This window comes from Myxocyprinus asiaticus, chromosome 16, assembly GCF_019703515.2.
Source record: "Myxocyprinus asiaticus isolate MX2 ecotype Aquarium Trade chromosome 16, UBuf_Myxa_2, whole genome shotgun sequence".
Classification (NCBI taxonomy): domain Eukaryota; kingdom Metazoa; phylum Chordata; class Actinopteri; order Cypriniformes; family Catostomidae; genus Myxocyprinus; species Myxocyprinus asiaticus.
In genome coordinates this window covers 9,268,052-9,283,500 of record NC_059359.1, presented here as the reverse complement: position 1 = coordinate 9,283,500, position 15,449 = coordinate 9,268,052, and the positions used below count along the sequence as shown (strand labels likewise).

At 38.1% G+C, this 15,449-nt stretch overlaps 1 protein-coding gene across 9 annotated transcripts in view; it reads right to left on the bottom strand.

Annotated features, from left to right (window-relative positions):
- The window catches only part of LOC127454186 (sodium bicarbonate cotransporter 3-like), a 249,611-nt gene that overhangs the window by 204,282 nt on the left and 29,880 nt on the right, over positions 1-15,449 (bottom strand). For 7 of the 9 annotated variants that reach the window (XR_007899499.1, XR_007899498.1, XM_051721203.1 and 4 more), the window contains exon 7: positions 4,323-4,438. Coding sequence is in view for 7 of the 9 variants with exons in the window: in XM_051721203.1 (XP_051577163.1) it covers positions 4,323-4,438 (116 nt within the window). In the remaining 2 variants the exon portion in view is untranslated. Of the gene's footprint in view, positions 1-1,204; positions 1,406-4,322; positions 4,439-8,392; positions 8,819-15,449 lie in introns of those variants that run through there. The other 2 variants (XM_051721208.1, XM_051721207.1) reach the window with 2 other exon arrangements.

Here is a 15,449-nt window from a genome sequence, read left to right as displayed (position 1 = left end):
GACATCATCTCAAGTTCAGTATCATTTGCACAATCAAAATAAACTATCAAATTACAGTTGTGGCCAAAAATATTGGCGCCCTTGGTAAATATGAGCAAAGAAGGCTGTGAAAAATATGTCTTTATTGTTCATACTTTTGATCTTTCATTCAAAATATTCACAAAAATCTGACCTTTAATTAAAGTAAACTAATTGGGGGCGGTGGGGGGGATCTCATAATTAAATAAATATTTATCTCCAAAACATGTTTGCCACAATTATTGGCACCCCTAGAAATTCTTGTGAGTAAAATATATCTGAAGTACATTCCCATTCAAATGTTTAATGTTTTAGTGCACCTGAGTGACAAGTAACATGAAATTGTTCAGCCATGACTTCCTGTTTCACATGGGTATAAATATGAGGTAACACAAACAGACCAACTTCTCTTAGTCATCCATCACAGTAGGTTAGACCAAAGAATAAAGTTATGATGTGCAGCAAAAAAAAATTGTTGAGCTTCACAAAATGGGAAGTGGCTATAAGAAAATAGCTAAAGCTTTGAAAATGCCCATTTCCACCATCATGGCAATAATTAATTAGTGCCAATCAACTGGAGATGTTATGAATCAGCCTGAAAGAGGACGTGTGTCTATATTGTCTCCACGCATGGTGAGGAGGATGGTTTAAATGGCCAAAAATTCTCCAAGGATCACAGCTGGAGAATTGCAGGAATTAGTTGGGTCTTGGGGTCAGAAAGTCTCCAAAACTACAATCAGACATCTCCTACTTCACAAGTTGTTTGGGAGGGTTTCAATAAAAAAGCCTCTGCTCTCAACAAACTCAAGCATCTTCAGTTTGCCAGACACTACTGGAACTTCAAATGGGACCCGGTTCTATGGTCAGACGAAACAAAAATAGAGCTATTTGGCAGTAATCACCAGAGGTGAGTTTGGTGCACACAGAGAGGTAGCCATATGGAAAAGTACCTCATGCCCACGGTTAAATATGGTGGAGGATCTTTAATGTTGTGGGGCTGTTTTTATGCCAGAGGCCCTGGACATCTTGTTTGGATACATGGCATCATGGACTCATTTACCAACAGATAAAAAAATCAAAACCTGATTGCCTCTGCCAGAAAGCTTACAATGGGCCCTGGTTGATATTCCAGCGGGACAATGATCCAAAACACACATCAAAATCAACACAAAAATAGTTCACTGACCACAAAATCAAGGTTCTGCCATGGCCATCCCAGTCCCCTGACCTGAACCCCATAGAAAATTTGTGGTGTGAACTGAAGAGGAGAGTTCACCAACATGGACCTCTGAATTTGAAGAATCTGTAGAGAGTCTGTATGGAGGAATTGTATCAGATCACTTGCCATGTGTTCTCCAACCTCATTAGGCATTACAGGAGAAGACGCAGAGCTGTTATCTTTGCAAAGGAATGTTGCACAAAGTATTGAATAAAAGGGTGCCAATAATTGTGCCACACATATATTTGACAAATATATATATATATATATATATATATCTCTTTTTAATTTTTTTTTTTATAAAACTTGTGTTGTGTTTGGAATTGTTTGATATCTATTTGAAGAATATTCAAAAGGATGAAAGATCAAAAGGATAAACAATAAAGACATATTTTTCACAGCCTTCTTTTCTCATATTTACCAAGGGTTCCAATATTTTTGGCCACCACTGTATCACAGCTACTCTTAACGCCCAGAGAACATTGTGTGTCTTCTTTTCGAAAAATGTGTGTGTTTGATCTCATCTAAAACCATACAGGTGGTGAATGTGTTAAAAAAAACAACAGGGAAAAAAAGTAGTAATTTCGATCAGGGATCTAGTGTTTGTTTTATTTTGAAAGTTGAAATAAAGCTGTTATAAAGAAAGATGTGATCATGAGAATGTGTTACTAATACTTCACAATGTTCAACAAGTGAAGGTTTTCTTATTACGGAAGGTTTTCACACTACCGCTACATTAATTACGTGGTCCAGGATGATCTTTTTCACACCACACATGAAGGTCTACATAAAGGCTTGAGGCACTATTTTAGTTTTTAGGATTAGTGATGGACAGGCAGATTAACCAGGCGATATTTGGTCATTTTGAGATTATAGGCATCTGCCAATAATCATGCCTGCTCTACTAATTAACAGAATTGTGTGAGTTCCAAGATCTATCAACAGCCTTTTTCTGATATTTGAGTACATTTTGCTAAGGAATGGGGTGCAGCTATAATCAGAAACATCTCACGTTTTCACAAGTTTACAAGACACTTCATTCAAACATCAATTCTAACCAAAGAAAAACTTACAGTACAATAATCAAAACATTGTTAAGCACTCCAGCAGACGTCACATAAGGTCAAACATATTACAGTGATGCGAGGTCACAAACACAATCTCATGAGGCACTCAAAGACAACACAATGGAACACAGGAAAAATATTCAAGAGCACACTTTTAAGTCAAAATGAAATCAAAATTGATATTTACTTTATTAATTAATGGTATTATTGTGCATGATTCATCTGTGATTGTTCCAAATAAATTGTTATTTTTTGCAATCTTTTATCAAAATTAAGTGAACTTGCTCCACCTCTGACTTTGCTTTTTGGACGTCTTCATGATTCCCTCTGACTTTTTTCAACCCCTCCCCTCCAACCACCTGACTCTATTCTGGTATGTACAACACCCATTTTTCCAAGTTTTTCTTGTTGAATATCCTGTTTCATTCACATTTGTCCGATAACGGAAGTAAAATGGGTGTGAACTGCATTTTATCTTGACTTTAAACTGCTATGTTCCACGGAAGAAATGTAATCATATGAGTTTGGAATGACATGAGAGTGAGTACGAGACAGAATTTTACATATTTGGATGAACTATACCTTTAAAGATTATCAAATAAATACACTCTTAAAAAGGCAAGGAAAGCATGATAAACCTGCTAAAGTTTGCATAGCTTATCTCTGGACAGACAACTTAATCAGTATTCCATAGAGTAATACATAGTGACAGTCAAGCTTTTACTGGATAGGCAAAGACATGATGAGGATGACTCATAATGTAAACAGGTACTCTACCAAATGTTTCCATCAGTTGCAATCACATTAGTAGGGTTGGGTTTCATATTAAAGGTTTCCATTCATTTGAAATGATACCTAATCACAACGTTAACAATCAGACAACCCTGGCTATCCACAGCATATGTTAATATATTTATAGATATCTTGGAGTTTTACATTTAACATTTCATTTCATTGGCACATATAAAAGTAAGGGCTGTCAATCAATAAAAAAATATATTCGAATTAATTACATGATATGCTAATTAATCGAATTAATCACAATTAATCACAATATTTGCTGATAAAGGCCCTCAAATAACAATAATTCAATATAAATTATTAAATAGTAATAGTATATATTATAGTATTACATTTATAGCTGAAGTATGTCACTTCTGCACCACTAGTGCCAACAAACGGTATTGGAAAAATAAACTTTGTTTTATAAACGGCTTTCTGAATAAGTCCCACGTCTACCGTTGGTCAAATAAATGTATTGCCCTCACCCCTCAACTCACGGCATTGAATGAGTAACGTTGTGGGGCGGGTCAAGTGGGTCGCTTAAAACAAACAGAGCAATTTTCATAGCGCCACCGAAAGACAGTGCTTACAGTTTTCGAGAAAATTAACCTATGAATGTTAACCTACTTAGTAGGGATAGGAGAAAGTATCAGCATCAAATCTCACTTTGGTTGAGTTGCGACATAAACGCTGTGTTTTTAGGTTTTCAAATTAAACGTAGATTGAAATGTAGAAAAATACGTCTTGAGATCCCTGCTTTCAGAGTTGTGTTTGAACACAAGAACGCCTTTCCGTGCTCTTGTGCTGTTGCTTGTGTCAAAGAAGCCTAAGTGTGCTGAGTGCTCTATACAGCTGCGTGTTGACAATACAGCTGGAGTTTACTGCCCCTTGCTGAAAACAGGTGGTACTTCAAGAAATTAATTGCTCCTTATTGGTTGGGACATGATTAATTGTGTTGTTTTAATGTGTTATTTTTAATATAATTAATCACACTAAATGAATGCTTTAAATCGATATTCCTAATTAAAAACAGTATCTTTAGAAATGTGTTTTTATATGTGCCAAAAATGTATATATTTTATATTTAATTAATATTAAAATTAATATTTTTGGTTATATTATGGTGAGCAGGGCAAGCCAAATTCTGAACTACTGGCCTGACTAGGCCAGCAGGAAAAATCCTCACTGTTGAGATCTGCTCAGTGTTACAACTGGTCCTTAAGGAGGAACCTCACCTTGCTGAAGTCCACAGTGCTGTTTTCCCTGCTGCCCCCAGCCACGTTCATACGGCTTTCACTGGGTTTGCTGTTCTCCAGGTTCCCTGGGGCTGACTGGGGTGATGCAAGGAGGCCTGGTGGGACAAGAAAACAGTAAAGGGGTGGAGGTGGACACTGATTAGATATGCTGCTGTGACTCAAAGCTTTATTATGCTGGGAAGGTTAAGTGCACACTCATTGTGTGGTCTAGAGTGTGGACATGCAGAGTAGGTTGCATACTCTCTGGATAACATCACACTACAGTGCGTACACCTATGGAGGCTGTAAGGCAGAATTTAAACATATATAAAGTGATTTTTGAGATTTTCCTATCCAGAGAATTTGTCAGATAAAAACATTAAACCTCTAAAAGGTGACGTGTGTAATTTCTGTTACTAGCATCACCAAACGAAATTGACAAAAATTATGATTATGATGATTATGAAAATTAACTCCCCCCGTCTTCCACTGGTCAGACAAAAAGATAGTTCTGCCCCCAAACTCACACTATTGGTTGATGTTGCTGTCATGCTGGCCGGAATGCTCAAAAACAAACAGAAATATTTTGATAGCACCACAGAGCCACAGTGTTTACATTGTTCAGGGAAATCCACCTGTTAATCGCTTACATATAGTTGTCTCTGCATATTAAGCTTGGTTAGGAGAAAGTAAAAAAAAAAAATTAGAAAAAATGACACACATCACCTGTGTGACAATGACAATGTATATACATTCAATTTGAGGAGAGCAGTAAAATTTTCAAGAAGACACAGAGATACCAATGGCATTAGAAACACCTTCATGACAATACAGCAATAGAATAACCATACTGTCTGAGGCACCGCAAAACTGTGAAAGCCTGGGATGACAGTTTGTGGAAACAAGCTCTCCTGCTATCTGAGCCTGCTGCTTGACGTCAAACAAACTTAAAAATAAAGGGAGCCAAAATACCCTCCTTCTATGGTCCTCCCTGTAAACACATGAAACAGACAATCTGTCATCGTAATTGTTTAATATCAGTGCCTCTGGGCTAAGGCCCAACCAGCCACTCAGAACTGAGGTTTGGGCAACAAAATATCCAGCTGCAGAGGCAGGCCTGTCCTGTTCGTCAACCTTACAACATGGAATCAGCATCACGTATATGAATATATATAAAGACAAATCCAGAGATCTGACTCTCTCCCTACTAGTGGTACGTTGGTACAAAGCTGATTCTAAAATAAATACATTTTTAAAAAACACAATCTTTCTACAGTTTCAGTAGTAAATGGAAATGACTCAATTCAGTAACCAATTACTAGATGACTTACAGTCCTCTGCTTTTAAATGCAGCATGCATATGTGTGCATCGGTCAATACCCATCTTGGTTAGGTATTATTGTAAACAGTCAGTTATGTCTCTGTAAATGTAAAAAATCTGATTTGTGTCAAAATATCAGAACTGTGCATTAGGCCACGTATTATAAATGCAGCCTAATGGACCGGTTGCTGTCTATTATGTCCATAATATTAAACAAACAACATTGACAACTCACTGCTCTTAATTTATTTTGCTGTTCTTGATCCAATTTGAAGCAATCTTAAATATATGAATTCAACACGCCACTATTCTAACATAATTAGTTTTAATATTTTAATATTTAAATTAATATTAAACTTTAATACACAAAGGAGTATATTCAATGTTATCAATCTTAATTTTAGTATCGTGACAACCCTACTCTCTCTTGAAAAGAGAGACACTTCTGCAATCATGCTGGTTCTGTAAGACATGCCGTTGACACAAACAGAAGGTCAGATAGCCAGTCTAAGGGCGCACGCTGTACACTCACGCTGCCAGCATGAATGTGGTAATGTAAAACATGGACCAGCAGCAACTGTGACATCACCCACTCCCATTTCAACAGGCTCAGTTTACACTTCTGGAATAGTACATTGCAAGCGGCAGTTGGCCTAAGCGGTCACGGGAAGCTTTCTGCTCTTTAGCATGACATCATTTATTAGCTCCCATGAAGTACTACCACCCTTGATAGTGTGCTTAATTATGGGTAGTTGGTTTTATAGATCGGTTTCCATTGTCTCATGCCCCCAAAACTAGAGCCTGGACTTCATGATGACATTTGCATCAGACCTTAAACAAATCATTGGCTATGCTACTGAAACCCAGAGACAATACCCACTAACAGTATTGTTACAAAATTCCATAAGTTTGCATGATTCAAAATAGCATAAGTCAAATGCAATGACACTGATTATGGCAACAGAATCCTGAATATCTTGTCTACAAAACCTTCTGTCCTACTAGATAATTTTGAAAGACTAAAAAAGCATTAGGACACTATGATCTCAAGCACTGTCTGAGCAAGGCCATGCTGTTAGTGGATGTTCTGTGCATATGTGTCTGTGCAAGGAAAGACAAAACAGCAATGGCTAGAAATGTCTCACATGGGTAGTAAAGTTCTCCTTAAACCATTTGATTGATTGGTCATGGTGAAACTCAAGAAAAATGAGTGGGGACACAGTGTGACACAAGAGGACCCACAATTTTCAGATCCAATAAAGGGTGAAAGAAGGCAAAGTCTGACTTAGAGAGGTTTGAGGAAGAGAGAGAGAGAGAGAGAGAATGTGAGATAGCGTTGTACGTTAATCAGATTTCTTTCTTTCCCCCCCGAATTTACACTATACAGTCTTAGATTTCGAACAAGTACAATCTCTTACTTTACTATATTCCGGGTTTAATATAAGCTCTGTCAATAGAATCTGTGACATGTTGTCAATTATCACAGAAATAATTTCAACTTCTCAAAATACAAACAAATAGATCCATTGGCAGTTATGCACTTACAATGGAAGTCAATGTGGTAAGGGTACAACATTTCCAACCTGGTCTCACAAATTCATGGTACTATACCAACATATTTGCAAAATGATTTTTACATGGTGTGGCAGTTTCCTGGTGAAATAAACACTAGAGGCGCTACAACAAAAATTACTTTTATTCGCTTTAACATGAATCATGAGTGAAATCATAAGTTTGTTCATAACGTTCATAAACACTTACTTTCGCCCCATTCCTAACACATTATGGCATTATGTATGTCAATACATATTAACATTTGTATTACATAACCAACTGCATTTTCAAGTTTGGTAGAACATGAAGTTGCGCAGTAGCTCAACTGAAAGAGCGTATCACTTCTGATGCGAACGACCAGGTTTCAAGTCCAATAGAGCATGTGAGCCAAAAGTTTTATAGAGAAACCACAAAAAGATGTGGTTGCTTCAGCAATTGCATTTTTCATGTGACATTTGCTTTTTATGACACTATCAGTTAGGTTTAAGTTGCAGGGTAGGGAGGTCGGTTTTCATAAGAAGATTAACATTAAAAACCATATCTGTTTGGGAGAACATTTAACTCTTGTTTTAGCGCCACACAGTGGACATTTATCCTCAGAACCGACACAATCCGTGTAATGAACCACATAATATTTTATTGCAAAAGTAGCCACAGTCATGTAATTTTCATGAGATCAGGCTGAACATTTCTGTTCATAGCTTGTTTCCCCCCCACAAACTGAAGTACGAGTCAAAATAATTTGTGGTAATTCACTGCACGTCACAGATGCTGCAGATAGAGCTGAACTTGTATTTAACCAAAAATATCCAAATCCAATTGAAAACCTTTCCCTTCCCCATAACATAGTCATGCAACATATTGAAAATGCTGTGTGACAAGCAAAGTCAATCACTACATATTTGTTTAATAATCAGCTATGTGGGCGGGGCTATCCAGTACATGACAAATACTTAAACCAAGCAACCAACAAAATGTCCCGTCACTCGTTGCGGCTGGTTAGGACAAAAACATATAAAAATTAGATTTTTGCATCACGCCTGGTTAGGATATGGTGCTACAAGTTACTTTCAATAAATATGACAATGTAATGTAATTAATAAAATCTTACTCCAACACTCAAAACAAATATAGAGTGAGAGTTTGAGCAAATGCAATCATGCAGGTGACATGCACTAATGGGTTGGATATTTGCCTGACTGAGGTAGGGACAGGAGCTGTGCCAGCCGGGCCGGGTCGGGCACCACCTGATCATCCTGATTGGCAGATGACCGTGACTGCAAATCCTCCTCCTCGGGTGGGAACACCATGACCACTGGAATGTCCTCTCTCTTGCCCCGCGCCACCAGCAGCTCCGGCCCATGCTGAGAGGGTCCTGGGGAGTGTGGAGGCGATGAAGCGTGGCGGGCGGTGGGCGGCGTATTTTGAGGGGTGGTGGTAGGGGAGACGTTGGGGGAGGCGGAAGGGGTGGAGGTGGCGCTGGGCAGAAGGTGGTTGAGAATGGAGGAGGAATGGGAGCAGCGGGACTCTCTGGAGGGACGCCGGGAGTTTGGGGGAGATGGGTTGGAGATGGAGGTGGCGCGTCTAAGGAGGGACAGACGTGAGGCAGAGAGACCCTCCCCTGAAGGGACCAGCACAGGAGGCGAAAAGGAGGATGAAGACAAGAAAGAGTATGAAAAGAGGAAAATAAAGTAAACAGACTGCAGTTGGAATAAAATGACATCAATTAATTATATAAGAACATATAAGTTTAGATGAGAGAGCCTGAAGTGTTAGAATGCTGGAGGTGAGATGGTGGCAAGAAAGGACAGGGCAAGCATTCTCATGAATTAACTGCCAAAAACATGCAATCACACATTAAACACATCTGAGTGCTTCAATGATTTACTGATCACTGTAATAAATCATGAAAGCTTATTTTTGGTTCTGAACCATTTTTTATTCACTGAACCCTCATTCGGTTTCACTAAGGGCGCTTTTACACTAGAATTTTTGGTGCAGACCCAAGTCCTTTTAATGTCAGAGTTTGGGTTGTTTAATTAGTTTGATAGCACTTTCTAAAAGTCCACTTGGTAATGGGTCTAGGGGCCCGTTAATGTGAACTCCAGTACGATTCATTAGTATGATTCCAACATCACTTCCTGTTCCTGTTGGTGCGTAGCTTGAGTTTGTAACCTGCTATCCTGCTAAGCCTTATTTTCATCTTTCTATTAAAGAGAAATAGAAGCCTTTAGATACTGTTTCGGATATAGTCAGTAGAGCAAGCCATGTACACTATTCGTTTCCGGCAGTAGAGCCCCCGCAGCAAGGCAAATGGGTGACGGCTCTGCGGCATAGCCACAGGGCAAAGTGACACCACTCTCCCATTCCTGTAAGGATTTCCAACAGGTTCTCCCCACTCAGTGATGCACCCACTGAGAAGCCTGTTGAAAGCACCCTGTTTATAAGAGATTTTATTTTTTAGAGAGAGCCTGAAATTACAGCAAATTTAAAACTAATGGCTAATGCTAAATGTACATTTTCTAAGATTGTTATTCACGTCAGCACTAATAATGTCCATATAAATAATAACTTATTAATTACATATAAATTATATAAATAAGTCACTTCAGACTATAAGCTGCAGGACCTTTCAGATGATAAAAAAAAAAGTGACTTTTATTCTGGAAAATACGGTATTCTTTCAACCACTAAAGATCACTAATAATGTAATAAACTAATTCACTAATAATCTTCCAGATCTATCTCAAAGACTCAGTATGTCAAAAAGTTCAGAAGAACTTGATGTAGTCACAGAAAATGTGGATACAATCTTCTCTAGCACTCTAGATAGTGTCACCCCCATTCAATTAAAGAAAGTTATAGAGAAAAGCCCCCAACTGTGGTACAATGATAATACTCATGCTCTTAAGAGAGCAGCTCAGAAAATGGATTAGATTAGTAATCTAATCCACTAGATAGTAGATAGTATTAGATTAGTAATATTGTCGGTGCGCAACATCCAGTTAACATGATTAAAATAAAATTATCCTTTTTCAACTGCAAGTTTTTATTAAAGCATCATCGGTCTGACTGTAGTGTTTAGTGTCACTATAACATTACATAAAACAACGCGCTGTCAGATGCGCTTCTCCATTCACCCCTTTAAAAGCTCCAGTGCTAAAATACTAAACTAACGCAACGGAGAAGACCAGCAACTGAAAAAGCTTTTCAGAACACTTTTCTATTTACACTGAAATGAATTAAAAGATGCAAATGGAACTGATTAGATGTTTTTATTCCGACACCCTGTCTACACCGGGCGCGTCCATTGACGCGCCACAATGGCTTGAGGCTGCCTACACTGGACGCATCGACGTAAACGTTCTAAACTGTTCATTTGTGTTGATAGCAGTAGTAGCAGCACCGCAAGCAGCGCTAAATGGAATGTGACTCCCGTTTATTGTCGCGCGACGGACGCAACACAAAGTGTAGACACCATCATTGATTATATTGGGGTTCTATTGCTTTCGAAGCAATGCGAAACACCGCCTGCATCGGGTGTAGACAGGGTGCGATGTTATTTTAAAGTCATGAGTTTTGTCAGATGTCACTCGCACTGGCGCATCGCAAATGGGAGAGAAATGCTCGTAGTGTAGAGCCCTGCATTATCTTGGATTGGCTTGACAATTATGTTGACATTTGTGGACAGACATTAACAGGGTTTAGGTCCTATTTATCCGACCGTAACCACGTTGTTTGTGTAAATAAGGAATTTTCAGATCAAGAAGTATGGAGTGCCGCAGGGCTCAGTATTAGTTCCTCTGCTTTTCTCCTTGTATATGCTTCCCCTGGGAGACATTATCAGGAACCATTTTTAGTTTTATAACTAATAAATTAGTCTTTGCTGTTATGCCAACAATACTTAAGTTTTATATTTCTTCAAGACCTGGTGAATTTTCCCAATTCTCCAAGTTAGCAGAGAATATTAATGATATCAAAGACGAGATGGCTAGAACTTTCCTTCTAATCAATTCTTACAAAACAGGTATTAATTATTGCACCAAAAACCTCTAAAAATAAGATGCTAGAATATAGTTTGTCTCTTGATTGATTTACAGTTTTATCATCTTCAACAGTTAAGAACTTGTGTGTTATGTATAATAGCAATCTGTCATTTGAAAATCACATTTCCAATGTTTGTAGAACAGCATTCTTCAACCTCTGAAATATTGCTAAGTTCCGACACATGCTCTCCGTTTCTGATGCTGAAAAGCTAATTCATGTGTTCATGACCTCAAGACTAGATTATTGTAATGCACAACTGGGCGGATGTCCAGCACGTTCCATAAATAAGCTTCAGTTAGTTCAAAAGGCAGCACCTAGAGTGCTTACTATAGCCAAGAAATATGATCATATCAGTCCAATTTTATCATCCCTAAACTGGCTTCATATCAATTTTAAAATTCTGCTAATTACTTATAAAGCTTTGAACGGACTAGCTCTTCTGTACTTAAGCGATCTTCTACCGCACAGTAATCCATCACGTTCACAACAATCACAAATTTACGGCCTGTTGACAGTACCTTGAGTATCAAAATCCACAAAAGGAGGTAGATCCTTTTCCTATTTGTCTCCTAAACTATGAAATAGCTTTCCTAACATTATTTGGGACACTTTCTCAGTTTAAATCCAGACTAAAGGCTCATCTCTTCAACCAGGCATACACCTTATTTATTCCTCAACCCATAGTTATGCTGCATTACTCAGGTCTGTTGGAACCGGAAACACTTCTCATAATCTATAACTCTGCTTTAAAGTGAATGGCATCTAGGCTAATATTATTCTATTTGTTTCCCTGTCTCTTCTTCAGGATACATATCCCGAGGTTACCAGAGCCTGCCAGATCCAACTCCGGTCTAGCCTGGTGTCCCACTCCCACCGCTATGTGTTGCTGAGCTGTTACTACTAACTGCAGCCTTTGCCAACCAGACAGCAAGAGGCACTTCAATGATCATTGTCTGCATCACTTCAATCTATTACAATGGACTTCACAGAGGATGAACTGATGCCAACTCCAACCATACAACAATGGATACTTCACTGGCTACTGCCTGCACATCTGACTTAGGATGGACTTCACCGGAATTAAACTGCCACAAGCTTCCAGCTGGACTAAGAGACACACCTCACAGACTATACATCACCTCAACGTAGTCATAGAGTGGACTATACTCTCTTAAAATTGAATATAAAGACAATAAATAAATGCTAACTATAGCCTTCATCAACCAAATAACAAAGGACACTGCATCTACATATACTTCCACAGTCAATTTCGGAATGGACTTCAAAGAAACGTAATCATTAATCTTACAGTTCAATCAATATCCTTTAGTTTTAAACATTACCCACCAACATCTACTCAGCTGCCTCAAATAATGCATGACTTGTACGGCACATAGAAAACTAATATTGGGATTATATTCATACAGTATAAACAGAGGGAAATTGGCTCTCTCAGCTAAGCCTGGATTCTCCAAAAAAAAAAATTTCTTCATTAACATCTTGTGGAATCGCCTTTGGCTTGCTCACTGGGGGCCTAAAGACATATAATTTTTAAAGCATGATTTTCAATCACGTTTTTCATTTAAACAAGGGCTGTGAATCAATTTAAAAATTGTAACTAATTAATCGCAGTACACGGCACATTAAAACAAACATTAAAATATAATCATAAATATATTTACTTTATACTTTGTCCCAAAGCACTTTCAAGAAATTGGTTAGTCATCATTTATTTTAATTATTTTAGACATTTTTACAGATATAAATCTTTGAAACAAGTAAATGTATACATGCCATAAAATCAGTTGAAATACTGTAATTAAAAGTTGGGCAAAATCTTTTTGGGCCGTTTTCCAGTGGACTTTTAAACAATAGGATCAAATGGGTAGATTAAATTCATTTCAAGCTTTATTTGCAAAATAAACTTAAGTGTACATTGCCAATGCATTATAAGACACTATTCTTCTATCAGAAAAGACTCTGGATTATTGGGATTAATTTGAATGTAGAAATACTTATATAATATGGCGTTAGCCCCATCCTAAGGTTCAGAGCTCGGATACTTGCTTGAACCATCAGAACCTGCCGGAAGCGATGATGGCAGGAGAGCGGAAGTTACCCCCACCCAGGATGGGACCTAAACTGGTGGTGATGGGGCGGAGGGGGTTGAAAACAGTGAAAGTATGCTAACAAGTTTACATCCACTATTTGCAGCACTGTTCTGTTATCGACAAAGTGGAAATGCATGCCCCACATGTGTAAAATGGAGAGAGTATTGAGGTAATTTATTGAAACTGGCCAGCTTACTGGCAAAATACAATAGAACAGGTGGCATTATAGTGAGCCTGTAATGCTATATTTATTACACTCTTGCATTAGAAATATGGACAGTCCTTTCACATCATGTAATTTTATTTGTCCCTCTGGAAAATATGTTGCGAATCACAGGGCTGCAGTGTCCGAACAACACAAAAACCTCAACACTACCCTATGCACAAATCACACAATTTTGTGCTTGTGTAGGCTACTTTTCAAATTTTTCCAACCAAAAGAAATCACACTCGCTTCATTCTCTTTTACATGGGTAAATAAAACACTAGACAGCAAGAAATACTTGAGAAACACTGCATTAGTCCATATGCAACAACCAGTGTTATCTGCAGTCATATTTTCAAAGAGATGTTGGAATTTACTTTAAAACTCTGTCCAACTCTTTAAAAGAAAAACATCAACAACAACAGCGAAACTTGTGTGAACAAATTTCGGTGTCTTTATAACTTTTGGTATAATATGACCTCATGGCTCTGTTATTTATCTGCCTCTGTACACTTACGATTTTTTTTTTATTCTTTAATTAATCTAATTACTACCTCCATATCACTTTTCTCTTATGTCTATTTTTATCTGTAGCCTATATGAAATATTTTGGCACTTTTGTTTAATCCCCTGGCACTAAATATAATTTCTCTTTTTGTTTTTCTGTTCTGAAAAGCCTGTTTTTTCTGGTGTATTCTCGTTGGCCAACATCCACTTCAGACACTTATAGAACTTATAATAAGGCTTACAGGATGGACAGTGCAGCATGTCAATTGCACAGGATTAATATAACCTGGGGTTATTTTTACCAGCCGTTTTGGGTAAAAGATGCCGTAATCTTACCGGCTCGGGAACGCACAGTCCATAAAAAGTCTGGAAAAACTTCCACCAAGAATAAAGTTAATGTTGTTGTCTTTAAATATATTGAGGAAACTCGAGTCTCCTCATCATTCCAAGTGTTCCTCTCAGCTATGCTGTTTGTTGTGAGGACAGATGTGATGTAAATTCTATCAGTTGAAACAAAATTTTTTGATGCGCTACACTTTTTTCGCAAAGAATTCTTATATAGAAATGTAGTTAATGAGAGACAGCTGAGCGGGCTTATAAAGTGGATGCTGTATTGTGATTGGATGAGATGCCTGATAGAATGAATCCCGAGATCTTCCTGTTAGAACTACGCTTACACTTACATATAGAGATATAAAACATATTGAATGCTGAAGTTTAATTTGCTGAAGTTTAAAATCTCAAAACTATTATTTTTTCTTACTGTCGTTCAGTCTCTAGATAGCACACGCTGGGACTCTCTCGAGCGGTCTCGTTTCTGACAATGGTTCAGATGACAATGAGAGAGCGTTTTCGGGAAATGGGAAGATCAATGGCAACTTGCTCGTATATCTTTCGCACCTGGCTCACCACTTGCTGGCTCACACTGCACACATCTACCTCCTGGAAATGTATAAATGCCAATTTTAGCTATAGGTGGTGAGGAAAAACATTAGTGAAGTTTCAGGAACAGCAACAGGTACACCCAGTACATTCAGCAGTTTGGACCCAAATAAAACATTATAAATAAAGATTTTCACTTCAGGCCTTCCTTGAGCACATTCAGGTGATAGTGCAGACAAAAAATGCAACCAACACAGCACACAGTGACGGCCTGAAATAACAGCCAATGGAATGCAACACACATGTTAAATGTTGCTTTTAGTGCTGAAAGAACATTTTGTCATGTATACTCCCTGCCGGACCTCAGGTTGTGCTCACTGCTTGCCACAGAAGCAAGAACCTTATGCAACCTTACTTTCCTTCATTAGTTTTTTGGTGGGAACAGAGGATCATGAATGAGTGATGGTTTTAAGAGTCAAATTCAATAGTGCTCTGAGTAA